General features: G+C 31.0%; 1 protein-coding gene across 1 annotated transcript; it reads right to left on the reverse strand.

The window, feature by feature from the left end:
* Positions 1-738: 738 nt before the first annotated feature.
* On the reverse strand, positions 739-2,175 carry LOC109794531 (serine/threonine-protein phosphatase 7 long form homolog). Its single transcript, XM_083072043.1, has 5 exons — positions 2,016-2,175; positions 1,269-1,695; positions 1,100-1,184; positions 937-1,011; positions 739-894 (listed from the first exon to the last, which is right to left on the reverse strand). Exons 1-5 carry the CDS (start codon positions 2,173-2,175, stop codon positions 739-741), a joined length of 903 nt encoding a protein of 300 aa, XP_082928169.1.
* Positions 2,176-13,305: the final 11,130 nt, after the last annotated feature.

Consider the following 13,305-nt stretch of genomic DNA (forward strand, 5'->3'; position numbering starts at 1 on the left):
ACAGCATGGTGAGAGCAGATATTCTTCATTGGAATTGAGTGACGATGATGATGTACAATGCATGATAGAAGCTTTTATGAGTCAGAATGTGATGCCAATAATGGAATTACATGCTGAAATAGGTAACTTAGAATCTTCAACAATTTCGTTAGAAAATTTGTCAATTCAACGATCACCGGTGATGACAAGAGACGAAGATGAAGATGACGAAGATGATGAAGACTATCATGTTTCATTGTCATATGAAAGCAATGATGAATCAAATGAAGATGAAATCGATAATTGTGAAGTATCTGATAGTGACGTGGAGTCAGATGCTATTGTTGAAAGTCCAATGGTTGAACCAATTTCAATGTATCCATCTACTGAAGGTAACATTTGAAAATTAAATTTGTCAACAATTTGTGTTATTTGTTTAAAAAATTTTGTTTAAATTAGGTGGAAGTGAATTTTGGGGTAATTTACCTCACTATACTAATATCAATTGGAGTCATCCCGATGAAGAAGAAATCCCAGGGATGGATGTGGCTAATAATTGGTCTATTGGCGAAGATTTATATGTTGGATTAGACAAAATATTGTATTCAAATATAATTACTAAACGACACATACCAAAACTGACTCTTTAACTTCATCTGGATCAATGTGCGGCTTCCCTTTCCTCTGGTACCATCTCATATATTCTGAATTCGGACCTAATAGTTCGACCTGTGGAGGAGTAGGTGTGAAGTGATATTCCTATCGATGACCCCAATGTTGTAATGCTGGACTTAATATTGTAGCCCAGTCATCGTCTACCTTGCCGCGTAAGGTCAATGCATGCACATTTGCAGGAGTCATTGGAGGATGTGGAATTGGTTGTTGGCAACCAAATTGCCTCATCACCCTGTCCGGCTGATGCCATTCACAAATACACATACAAAGTAAGGGAATTACAGAACCCCAAATCTGCATCCCCTGTGTGCAGTCAGCGGACATCTGTTCAGCAGGGGGATATAGCTGCCAAATTATCTGTAAAATAAAGTTTTTAATTACAAAATTAAAATACAATAAATATTTATAAAGTTTTTTTAAAAATAACAAAATGTTAATTACTTACCGATTTCCTAGTAGTACGATCAAAGTATTTGCGATAATATTTTATATCATCGCTCATACTTATTTTGGTCTCTGTGTTTGACCACCTGAAAAAACATGTTGTAAATAATTAAATAATGTTTTAATAACTGATTAATTGTCAAAATACAAAGTTTCAAATTTTCTCGTACCTTAAACCAATTGGACTGGCTGGAGGAATAGGTGGAAATGGTGAAGAGATAATGGTTGGGAATCGTTCCCATGCCCATAACTGTAATAAAAGAGTAAATCCACCACAGCTTGGGGTTTTGTAATCGGTTGAGGTGCATAAATTCTGATACAAATATCCAAGCACAGCTGCACCCCATGCAAAACCCCTAATAATGTCAAAATCGCGCAAAAACAACAACCATCGTAAGGACACATACGCTGAAGATCTATCCGGAACAAGCACTCCTCCTAGATAACGTAATATCCAGGCTCTAGCATAACGAGCCAAGACATGTACATCATCTATGTCATCAGCAATGTCCCCAAAGATTGCTGCCAACCAAGATAGCCTAACGCGATGTCCTTTTATTTCAGACTGTGGTGGAACAACCCCTAACAGCTCCTCAGCTGCATAAAATCAAACCAAAAAATTAACTATTATTAATATTAACAATATACTATAAATTTACGAATAATTTAAAGTCAACTTATAATTACCTAATTCCAATATATTTGGATCGCGTTGAGATACTATCGGTTCACCGTCAACCGGAAGACCAACAAGCATGCCAACGTCTTGAAGAGTAATTGTGCACTCTTCGAATGGCATGTGAAATGTATGTGTCTCTGGTCTCCATCGTCTTGAAGAGTAATTGTGCACTCTTCGAATGGCATGTGAAATGTATGTGTCTCTGGTCTCCATCGCTCTACCAAAGCCGTTAGCAAACCAGGACTAACTTTAATATAATTTAGACGCGCTATCCATCCGAAACCAGCTTGATCTAGCAACGGAATTATTTGTGGTGGAACTCCTGCAATTCCACTGCGCGACGGAGCAGCACGTCGTGCTGCTAGTCTCCTGTCTTCATCTCTGTTCCAAACATGCATGCTGTGACACATGCATATTTTGCAACGATAATAAATCATCGTCGACTGGTCCACATGTCACACGCATACCCGTAGAAGATGATGATGATGCCATCTATAACAAAATGTAATAAAATTAATTATTTTAAAACATATAATTTATTTTTTAAATTTCATTAACATTAATATACCAAAATAATAAATAATGACACACTAACATCATATATAATTTTCAAATAAATCACAATAATAAATAAATTCAATAAATAATTTGATAAAGCTTATACCAACTACTTAATTTTAAGAGAAAAACAAATATTTAAACTAAAAATAATAAATACCTGAGATGAAGAAATACAGCAACAAATCCAAATAAACCAACAATAATATGAAAATAATAATAAAAATTAACAGTTATAACAAATGTCAAATAAATTATTTAATATCCAAAAATTTAATTTTTTTTTTTACAATAATTTATTTTATAAACATTATATTTTCACTATAAACAAATAAATAAAACAATTTAATAATTTAAATAAATAATTATAATCATAATCCAAATAAATAACACAATATCCAAATCAATAATTTATATATTAAATAAGGTATATTTAAATATTTAGGGAATTGATTAAAATAAAACTTCAAATATTTTGTTAAATTAAAAAATGACATTCAAATATTTGTTCATATTAAATAAGGTATATTTGAATATTTGTTATTTATCTAGTTTTAGTTTAAAAAACGTATCTTCATAAATGTTCTCAAACCAATTTAAAATAAAAATATAAATAAATATATCTTTTAAATAAAAAAAAAATAACACAAAAATAAATTAAAAAATTAAAAATTAAAATAAACTGTAATTAAATGAAAATAACACAGAATTAAATTAAATAAATTTAATTATGAAATAAATATAAATCACACAGAAATAAATTAAATCATTTTCAAATTGAAAATTAACTTTCTTTTAAATAAATATAAATTACACAAAATTAAATTAAACCAATTTATATTTTAAATACAATTATTTACGAAAAAAATTTATCTTAAACAGAAATAAAATAAAGCAATTTCAAATATAAATAAATAAAAATTACACAGAAATCAATTTATCAATTTAAAATTTAAATATATTTCTTATTTTAATTAATCTCAATTATACTGCAATAAATCAAATCAATTAACAATTTAAATATAATTAATTTTCATATATATATTATTGACACAGAATTAAGTTTATTCAATTTAATATATAATTCACAATTACAGTAAAAAATTGACTTACAACTAAAATTCTAAAAAACACATATTTAAAACCAAATAAATTGCAGAAAATTACAAAATTTAAAACATAATAAATCATAAATACCTCGTATGATATAATATCCCAAAAAAAACACCAACAACCTGAAATAACATAAATATATTATTACATAAAAATTTTAAATTAAATAAAAATCAAAATAATTAATTTTAAATAACAGTTATAACACTTATAAATATCCTATAGCGACTTCTAAATCAATTATAATCAGAAAAAATTAATTAAATATCCTATAGTGACTTTTAAATATTATGAAAAATAATATAACCTCAAAATATTAAATTTACCTGAAACGAACAACAGCCACAGAACATATCCAAATAAATTAATACCTATTTCAAACGTTTAAATTATTGTTTACCTAAACATAAAATAAATATAAAATATTTAATAAAATAAAATTATGAAAACGAAAAAATTAACAGAACAGAAACTTACCCGAAGAAGAAGGAACGTGAACGTGAAAGTGGGGGAGGGGACCATCTGTTTCATTTTATAACTGTAAAATTAAATTTTTTTACCCGAACTGCAACATGTGTCACCATCCTATTGGCCACGCCTGCGGTGAATTTGAAAAGGCCGGGCCACGTGTCACGTTGTAACTGGTGGCGCTATCAGCCATAGCGCCTGTAAGGCGCTACAAGCCACAGCGCCCGAACTGCAACACGTGTCACCATCCTATTGGCCACGCCTGCGGTGAATTTGAAAAGGCTGGGCCACGTGTCACGTTGTAACTGGTGGCGCTATCAACCATAGCGCCTGTAAGGCGCTACAAGCCACAGCGCCCTTTTTTTTTTTTTTTTTTTTTTCCTTTTTATTATTTTTTTCCACATTACATTACTTTTTTTTTAAATAACTAAATTTTTTCTTATTTCAGTTCTCTTTTCCGCTTTTTTATCCGAAATTTTTTTAAATTAATTTATCAATTCTTATTTTTATAAAATATTTTAAATAAATTATATTTTTTGGTTCTTTTATTTTTAAAGGAGGCGCTACAAGCCCCAGCGCCCCTTTTTTAATTTTTTTTTTTTGGTTTTTATTATTTTTTTTCACATTACATTACTTTTTTTTTAAAAATGTTATTTTTCTTATTTCAGTTTTTTTTCCGCTTTTTCTGGAAATTTTTTTATAATTCATTTATCAATTTTTATATTTAACAATTATTATAAAAAATTTTAAAAATGCGCCGTGACTCATAGCGCCTTTGGGGCGCTTGGAGCCACAGCGCCTCATATTTTTTGTTTTTTTATTTTTTCGTTTTTTAATTTTTATTCACATAATATTTGTTCATTTTTAATTTTTTTTTTCTTATATATTACATTAAGTTATTTTTATTAGTTTTTCTTCACATAAAATTTTCTATTTTTAAAAATTTATTATATAAATGGGGTAGCCAAGTGAAGTCGCTGTAGCCTATAGCGACTTCTAAGGGTCGCCACCAGCTACAACGCCTCCTTTAATATGGCGTTCATGGCTTAGAAGCAGACTCAAAATTGCCACGTGTCATCGGTGTCGAGTTAAAGAGCCCCAAAGGTGTAATATGTTTCAAAACAGCCCCATTTTAGTATTTTATTTGTAAAACTGCATTATAATGGTCGTTTAGCCTCGTTAATCATATATTTTTCCACTAATAAATAAAGTAATAAAGAGATAAACACAACTCGTTCTTTCAAATGTTTTATCCAATTTGTATACTTAACTAATCATGTTTAAAATAATAAACCCGTGAAGATTCCAACCCTTACCAGATACACTTAATTAATCATTCATTACCTGATCTTTATTAATTGTTAATCACGTCGTTTATTCAACCAGAATCCTTGTAGAGACGATATTGCTACTTGTCATTATGTGCATGATTAGCACATTTGTTGTGTTTTCATCAAATACGTGTCGCAATACTATTTAAATTATATCAATAATAAAATAATAAATTTAAAAAATACACACAATTAAATTTTAAATAATTTAAGTAAGTTAAAACTATAGTAAACCTAAATCTGTGTTGTCTTTTTCAACACGGGACGGAGAGGACAAAATTCATTTCCGACTCATTCCGTTATCATTCTTATAATGTTCATAAATATATGATAATTAATAATTAAGTTAAAAATTTAACTAAAAATATTTATTATTTAGAATATAAATATTATTTGATGTTTACAATAAAATATATTTAATGTTTTCATATTATATAATAATGGACACAATATATAACCTCATAAAAAGAATTAGATTCATTGAGAATCATTAAAACTTAAAAGGAGCATACGAGCTAGCTACCAAAAAAAAAAGTAGCACGAGCACTACTTAGCAAATGCAAATTTAATAAAGACAAGTTAACTTAAGCTTGTCATTATTAACGACAATAACAAATACTACGTAATATTTGTACAAGTAATTAGTAGGTGTGGTCTATGTTGGGAAGGATTTGAATTTCTGTTTTATTTATTTTTTCTTTTAGATGGACTAGATGATTATCATTATTTCTTTGGAATCTGTGGCTTTTGTCACATATTCTCTGTAATATATTATTCACACTGTTTTGCAGAGTGCATGCATTCACATGAATCACATCTTGGGGGGAACAAAATCAAACAAAACTATCTTGTCGCTTGAATGGAAATATTTAAATGTTCCCCATTTAAATAATACTTCTCGTTAACAAAGTGCAATGAATAATGATGTTGCTCTTATCAAACATATATATATTATATGTAAAACTCTAGCATCATCCTTAATTTTTGTTGTTGTTGGGTTTAATAGTGTAATGATGAGGTGAGTTTTTACACTTAATTTATAATTTAATAATTAATAGCAAAAATATAAATATTATAATTTAAGATTATTTTAAAATAATTTTTAGATATACATACAATAATATATATATATATATATATATATATATAGAAAATAATCTGCTGAAAAAATGAAATTACATCACAATCTTATAAATATACATATCTAAAATAACATAAAACTGACAACATAAACCTAAGTAGTCGGTCAAATAATTACTAAAAGCTAACTATATTAGTGTAGCTCAAACAACACTGTCACCATCTAGCTAGTATGACTCCCAAAAACTCGTTATCCTCATCCTATTCCTACCTTACTACCATAATAAGTATGATTATCGTAGTTCAACCATAAGAAAAATTGCAAAGATAAGCTTACAAAAGACAACATAGCAAGTACAAAAGCAAAGTACAACTATACTATAAACATCAACATACCAACACTTATAAAATCACTGCAACAACTTCAATTAACAAATTTCAACATGTCAACACAACATATAATCTACACAATACAACTCATCAATAATTTCAACTTAAATAATACAACATCTCAACTTACAACACAACCATGCAACTTGTCACATATCAACTTAGCATATAAATAACACAACTTATTAACACATCATTTGCATAATACAATAACTTCATGCATCGTCACACATTCAATTAAAAAATCTCTTATAACACAAGTGAGTAGTTGAAGTGACTTGACCTTACCAAACTAACTTAACAATGTGATTTGGGCTTATTAGATCAATAGATTTGGATAAAAATCTACAACACAACATGATTTCTCAAATTTTGTCACTTAAACTATAAAAGTACAATATTTCTATCAGGGTTAGGACAAATTGGGTGAGTCTTCCACAACCTTAACATGCATAACTAAGCCTATTATGAAATTAACCCATCAACTACCCTCTAAATATTGTGCCCCTTTTAGTACTTAGTTAGGGATTTTGACCTATAACCTTGTACCTTACTTAGTTTGTCACTTTATACATGTATGACTTGACCTTGCCCCATACAGTTCTACATTTGATCATTTATAATGAATATGATTTGACATAACTCCCATACTGTATCAACTAAGGTTGTAGAGAAAACTTAACACTTCACTTTAAGAGTCAACTACTCAAGAAGGATTTTTAAACAATTGGACTCGTAGAGCACCACAACATCATATCCTTACAATGATATATTTATATTTTAAAATAATACCTCTCATCTAGTTTTAAGTCAATTAACACAACTCAACTCCATGCATCAAGCATTATGAACATAGTTACTTTCAACACTACACAACATACAACCATACTACAGTTCAACTCTCATCAACTTACAACTTTAAGCAACTTAAATATCAATATACATCATCCTAGATCCTTTGTATAATGGACTAGAATCATACAAAAACATATATCATGTCAATAATCCAACCTACTAATAAATTGTTCAACATTTAATCAATTAGACAACCAACTTCCATTTAGCAACTCATGCCTGATGTTATTCTCTCAATGCCTGGCATCATTGAGGAAGAGACCCTTTAGCTCGCCCATGTCTGACGCCAATCAACTCGCGTCCACGTGAATGAGGTAGAGAGTCCTTATATCAATCATGCCTAGTGTGATTAAACCCACACCTAACCTCATCCAGGCAAAAAGCCTCTATCTAGCTCACACTCAACGTTACTCCACTTGTGCTTGATGTCATTTAGCCAGAGAGCTACTACTTTTGTCACACTTGACACCACTCTAACTAGGGCTTGATATCACTAGTCAGAGAGCCCTCGAGGCAACCATGCCCAATGTCCCTTATCCCATGTCTAATGTGATGACCAAGTTAAAAAGTTATACTTTAGCTCATTCCCAACACAACCAATCTCATGTCCAACGTTAGTGAGGCATAAAGCCTCTAACATGCATCACACTCATGCCATGAAGTTGCGTCCAACGTAGTAGTGATTTCTAGACTTGGCAAAACCACAATTTGGCTCAAAACCTAAAAATCAACAAGCCAAAATAACATGTAATGCCAATAATCACATATAAACATCACAATCAACTCAATTCCAACTAGAAGAACAATATGCAACGAAAATATGCAACGAAAATATGACTAGAAATCACTAGTTTCTCTTCAACATGTTCAAGAAACACCAAAACTTGCAACATGAGAATTGCACCTCACAATCATCAACACAACTACGAATGTAGTGAAATCAAGTAGTATACAACTTAATAATTCATCAAGACTTCGATTTATAGCTTCCCTTACCTCTAGTCACTCCAAAATGAGAAGAGATAAGCAATAAGCAAAAAGAACGTGAAAACTTCATATATGACTCTTAACTTCAAATTATCAACCTTTAAGCTTTGAATCTAACAATCTACTATCCTTACTCAGCTAAGGGAAAAATCTCACAAGATTCTAGAAGATTCAGAAGAAGCAAGATGTCTTGCAACTCTTGCTCATCTTTCTAACTTTTCTTAAGATAAGAATTCATGAAGTTCATGTTTTAAAAAAAAAATCTTATATACCTTTTTTTAAAATTTGATCAACTTGATCTTAACTAAAACTACCTCAACAACAACTTAACTATTAAGAATTTCTTGACTTTTAGAGCTTTAAAACAATTATAACACAACAAATCAACAATTAATCAATACATTACACACAATTAGTTAATATATTACACACAATTAATCAACAAAGCTAAAATTGCAATGTTACATTTTCCCATTCACTTGTGTGGATGTGTGCGTATTTTTTTTCTTCTTCAACGTACTATCAACTAACTCTATTTTAAATATCATGTTTTGACACATATAATTATATTATATATTCTACGGCCAATCCACTACTCTTGAAAGAATGATCCAACGAAACATACAGAAAGGTTTATCTATATATTAACGAGAGAAAAGACCACCACTTCTCAAACCCATTTATTATATATAGTGTATAGTATCTAAACAAGATATATAATAAGTATATATTATAAAATAATGGTATAAATGTTAAGTACCATTTTTTTTTCTTTTAAATCATTGAAGTGTGAATCAATTTATGGGAAATTATTCTAACTTAATCGATAATTTTAAGTTCAAATTTCATATATGCATAACCATGTTAAATATTTGAGAGAAAAAATTATACTAATTAATAATTATGCTTTACACAAATATAAATGTATTTAATAGAGAATACATAGTTTATAACTTAATAGTTATGTTTTCTATACTCATGGAGATAATTTATTTAATAGAGAATTTTATGTTTAATTTTTGTTGTATGAAAAAACTTTTGGAGATAACATGATTATAGTAGTATGAGCCGAATTAGTATGTAACTCAATTGATCGAAAATAAGGGTGACAAGAAAAAAAAAAGTGGTTTATAATATTTTCTTTTTACCATAGCAATGTGCTTTATTATGTGTCCCTTGGAACTAGTCATGTGGGGAAAGGGCAGTTGTTGTAAAGAAAAGTGAGTCCATAATTAATATTTGTAAAAAAATTAATGGGAAAACAACATTAGAATTATGAATGAATAAAATAATGAAAATGTTTTGGCAGTGACAGGAGCTAACAACCAAATTGACATGGTTTCCATAAATGGAAAGATTCCCTTTTTGATTGTGGTTTGTACAAAAGTGATTGTGGGGTTTAATTGAGGCTACTAGTCTCCATGTGCGCGTGCAAATCCAGCCAAACAAGGATCTTAATTTAGTTGCATAGTGTGTATCATGTGCATCTAATTTAAATCATCACCAAACCACTATTTATCTTCTCTCCTAAACTTCTGGAGGCAGATTTTAATAATATACTCATCATTTTAAGTTTATATTTAGTTTCAGCTTAACTGGTAGGTGATCATAATAGTAAGTGTAAAACAAGTTAACTATAATCAGAATTAACATTAAAATTGATCACATATGATAAGTAAATATTACAACTAAATCTTAGTCAATTTTGATTTCATACAACCGATTTTAATTTTTAAAACCTCTATTATGGATAACAACCCGTTAATATCATGATACCAAATTAGTAAAATAATACATTCAATAAAATTTTATTAAATATAAATTTAACTGATTCAACCATTATATTTGATAATATTATTGATTAAATAAAATAAAATAAATTGTTAATTATTTAATAATTTTTCATATTATTTTATTTTATTGAATTAAATGATATTTAAAATAAATATAAATATTTATTGTTAGATATTATGTTTAGAAGAGTTTAATCACTTAAAATTTAATATATATGATCAAAAGTATAATACCATTTATTACAAAACAAAATCGATTAAATTTAAATTTTTTAATAAAATTATTGAAAATATCATTTTATTAATTTGATAATATGGTATCTATAGATTTTGATCATACACATACAATATTCAAAGTATTATTTTTTTTATAATGAACTATATAACTAATTTTAGTAACAAATTATGAATTAGGTACAATAACCAAATATATCTTTTTATTAATAGAAAAAAAATCACAAAAATAATAACAAGATTTCAACTTGTGTATACTGTTACTAGATCCACTAGTTCTTTCAAATTAAAATGAGTATATAGTTGTATATTATATCAAAAAGGAGAGATTAGTCACTTTTAGTAATCTCATATGACTTATAAAAGATTATTTTTGTGAAGGGGATTTATAATATATATTGAAAATAAAATATAAAATTTATTTGTCATTATATAAATTAAACTTATTTATTAATCAGTAAGTTTAATTTATACAATGACTAACAAATTCTATAAATCAAATTTATCTTTTTTTAAAATAAAAAAAACTAAACTTATCTTTATCCACTGAGTTCTATGTAACGACTTGACTGATCTTTATACACGGCACGACACACCAGAAACACCACACAGAAAGGAACAAGTGTATATATATATTGTCTAGAATATATATATATATATACATGGCCCAAGTCTGGATAGAGTTAAAGTGCACAAAATACATCAATAGCTACTACACCAAGTAGCTTAAAATAAGCAAAACTCCAAAAGAAATCAGCCCTATCTGCCATCTGCATTCTTGCCACTAGCCACCAACCTATTCCTGCTCTGCTCCCATACATAGTATGATCATTGTAGTCCAAACACCATGGAAACAACAAAGGGTAAACTAGTGAAAAGAAATCAACATACATATATAACAATATGAATGTAACAACTACAGCTATTAGCACATCAACCAGCTTAACTACACCACAACATTCGGTAATATCAGCACCGCAAAGTGGCAATATCAGCACTGCATAACAGCAATAACAACATCACTCTAGTGGCTATAACAGCACTGCATAGCGGCAATAACATCACCGACTTAGCGGCTATAACAGCACCACAATAGTGGCTATAACAATACCACAATAGTGGCTATAACCAACATACAGCTCAGTAATATACAGCACAGCCAAACAACTCACAGCCCAGCTAACACATCTCACAACAGAGCACAACAAATCAGCATACAACACAGCTAAGTAGTATTCAACACAGCTTACTACTCACAACTCAGCTCAACATTCTATAGTACAACAATATTATAATTCAGCATTTAAAATCATCAATCACAGCCCAGCTCAGCACGACAATATACATCTATTATTCAACATTATCATCTAGTCAGCACAACATATTCATCAATTTCAGCTTAAATCAACATCTATCAGCATATAAGTCAACATCATCATACTTGCCCGGCGCACTCATGGTCGCGCCAAGCGCGGCTCAACTAGAGAGCACCAGGGGCCAGCGCGCCCGGTGTGACCCAGCCAGAGAGCCCAAGGCTCTTACGCGCTTGACGCAATACAAAATTGCGCCCAGCGCATGTCCAGGCAGAGACTCTAAGGAGTCTCGCGCGCCCAGCATGCCCTAAACCGCGCCCAGCGCGGGGGAGGCTGAGGCCTCCCAAGGTCTCGCGCCCAGCGCAATTTAAGTTGCGCCCAGCGCCCCCATGGCAGAGACTCCCAAGGAATCCCCGCGCCCAGCGCGAAGATGGTCGCGCTCAGCGTGGAACCAGACCCCAAAACATGTCATATCCTGCCAGCGCGCTTGGCGCGATCCACGTCACGCCCGACGTGGGCCATCCAGAAGCTCACCTTCTCAAGCTCGCCCGACGCACACATCTTTGCGCCCGGCGGGCTTGCCTAAAAGGAGCCTCCAGGTGGTCTCGCGCCCGGCTCGAAGAACGGCGCTCAGCGCGGGGCTCAGCAGCAACCCACCAAGTTCAAAAATTTTTCCCAAAACCTGCAAAAATCCACTCATCCAGCACATGCAAACCAGCCAAAAGCTCACATTTTAATCAAGCATCAAGAAAAACTCCTTATTCCATCATGCAACTTCAAATCAAAGAAAACCCCAAATTTCTTCAAAACCCCGAAAACTCCAAAATTTCATTTTCAGCAATCTCAGCCCAAAAATCATCTAAACATCAGTCCACAAATGAGTTTATGAACTCACTCTCAGCAAAACACAACCAAAAACTAGCTTCCCTTACCTCGGTGCAAGAATCCGAGCTCCGGGAAGAAGGCAAGCTCAACGGAGAAGAAGAAAATGGACGGAGCGGAAGAAATGGCGAAGGAGAAGAAGCTCCGCACGGCTCAGCAAATTCTACCTAGGCTTGATCAGCACCTAAGCTCACCAAAGAAGAAATCCGCGAGTGAGAACAGAGAGTGAGTGAGAGTTTTGAGTGGGTGAGAGTGAGTGAGAAAAGAGAGGGAGGAAAAGGGTTTCACATTCTATTTCCCTCAAATTAGTTACAAGATATAATGTACCTATTACGGGTTAAAATGAAATACAATTTTACTTTGCAAGAGATAATTTATATTATTTTAGTTTATAAAATATGCTTTTATACAAATTAATTTTAAAATATTAACAAAGCCTGTGAGACCCCATATCCGTTCTTTTTTTTCTCTTCCTCACTATCACTCTCATACTCTTTTCTCCTTCCCTCATTCACTCTCAAATT

Source organism: Cajanus cajan, chromosome 3 (assembly GCF_000230855.2).
Source record: "Cajanus cajan strain Asha chromosome 3, NIPB_CcT2T_4, whole genome shotgun sequence".
Taxonomy (NCBI): domain Eukaryota; kingdom Viridiplantae; phylum Streptophyta; class Magnoliopsida; order Fabales; family Fabaceae; genus Cajanus; species Cajanus cajan.

What these genes read in the sequence shown, in the direction of transcription:
- LOC109794531 (XM_083072043.1), bottom strand. Translation starts at nt 2,175, where the DNA reads ATGCATGTTTGGAACAGAGATGAAGACAGGAGACTAGCAGCACGACGT. An exon ending in TTATATTAAAGTTAGTCCTG is followed by an intron (nt 1,696 to 2,015) that starts GTTTGCTAACGG and finishes GATTTTATGCAG; the next exon opens with CTGAGGAGCTGTTAGGGGTT. An exon ending in ATCGTACTACTAGGAAATCG is followed by an intron (nt 1,012 to 1,099) that starts GTAAGTAATTAA and finishes TTTATTTTACAG; the next exon opens with ATAATTTGGCAGCTATATCC.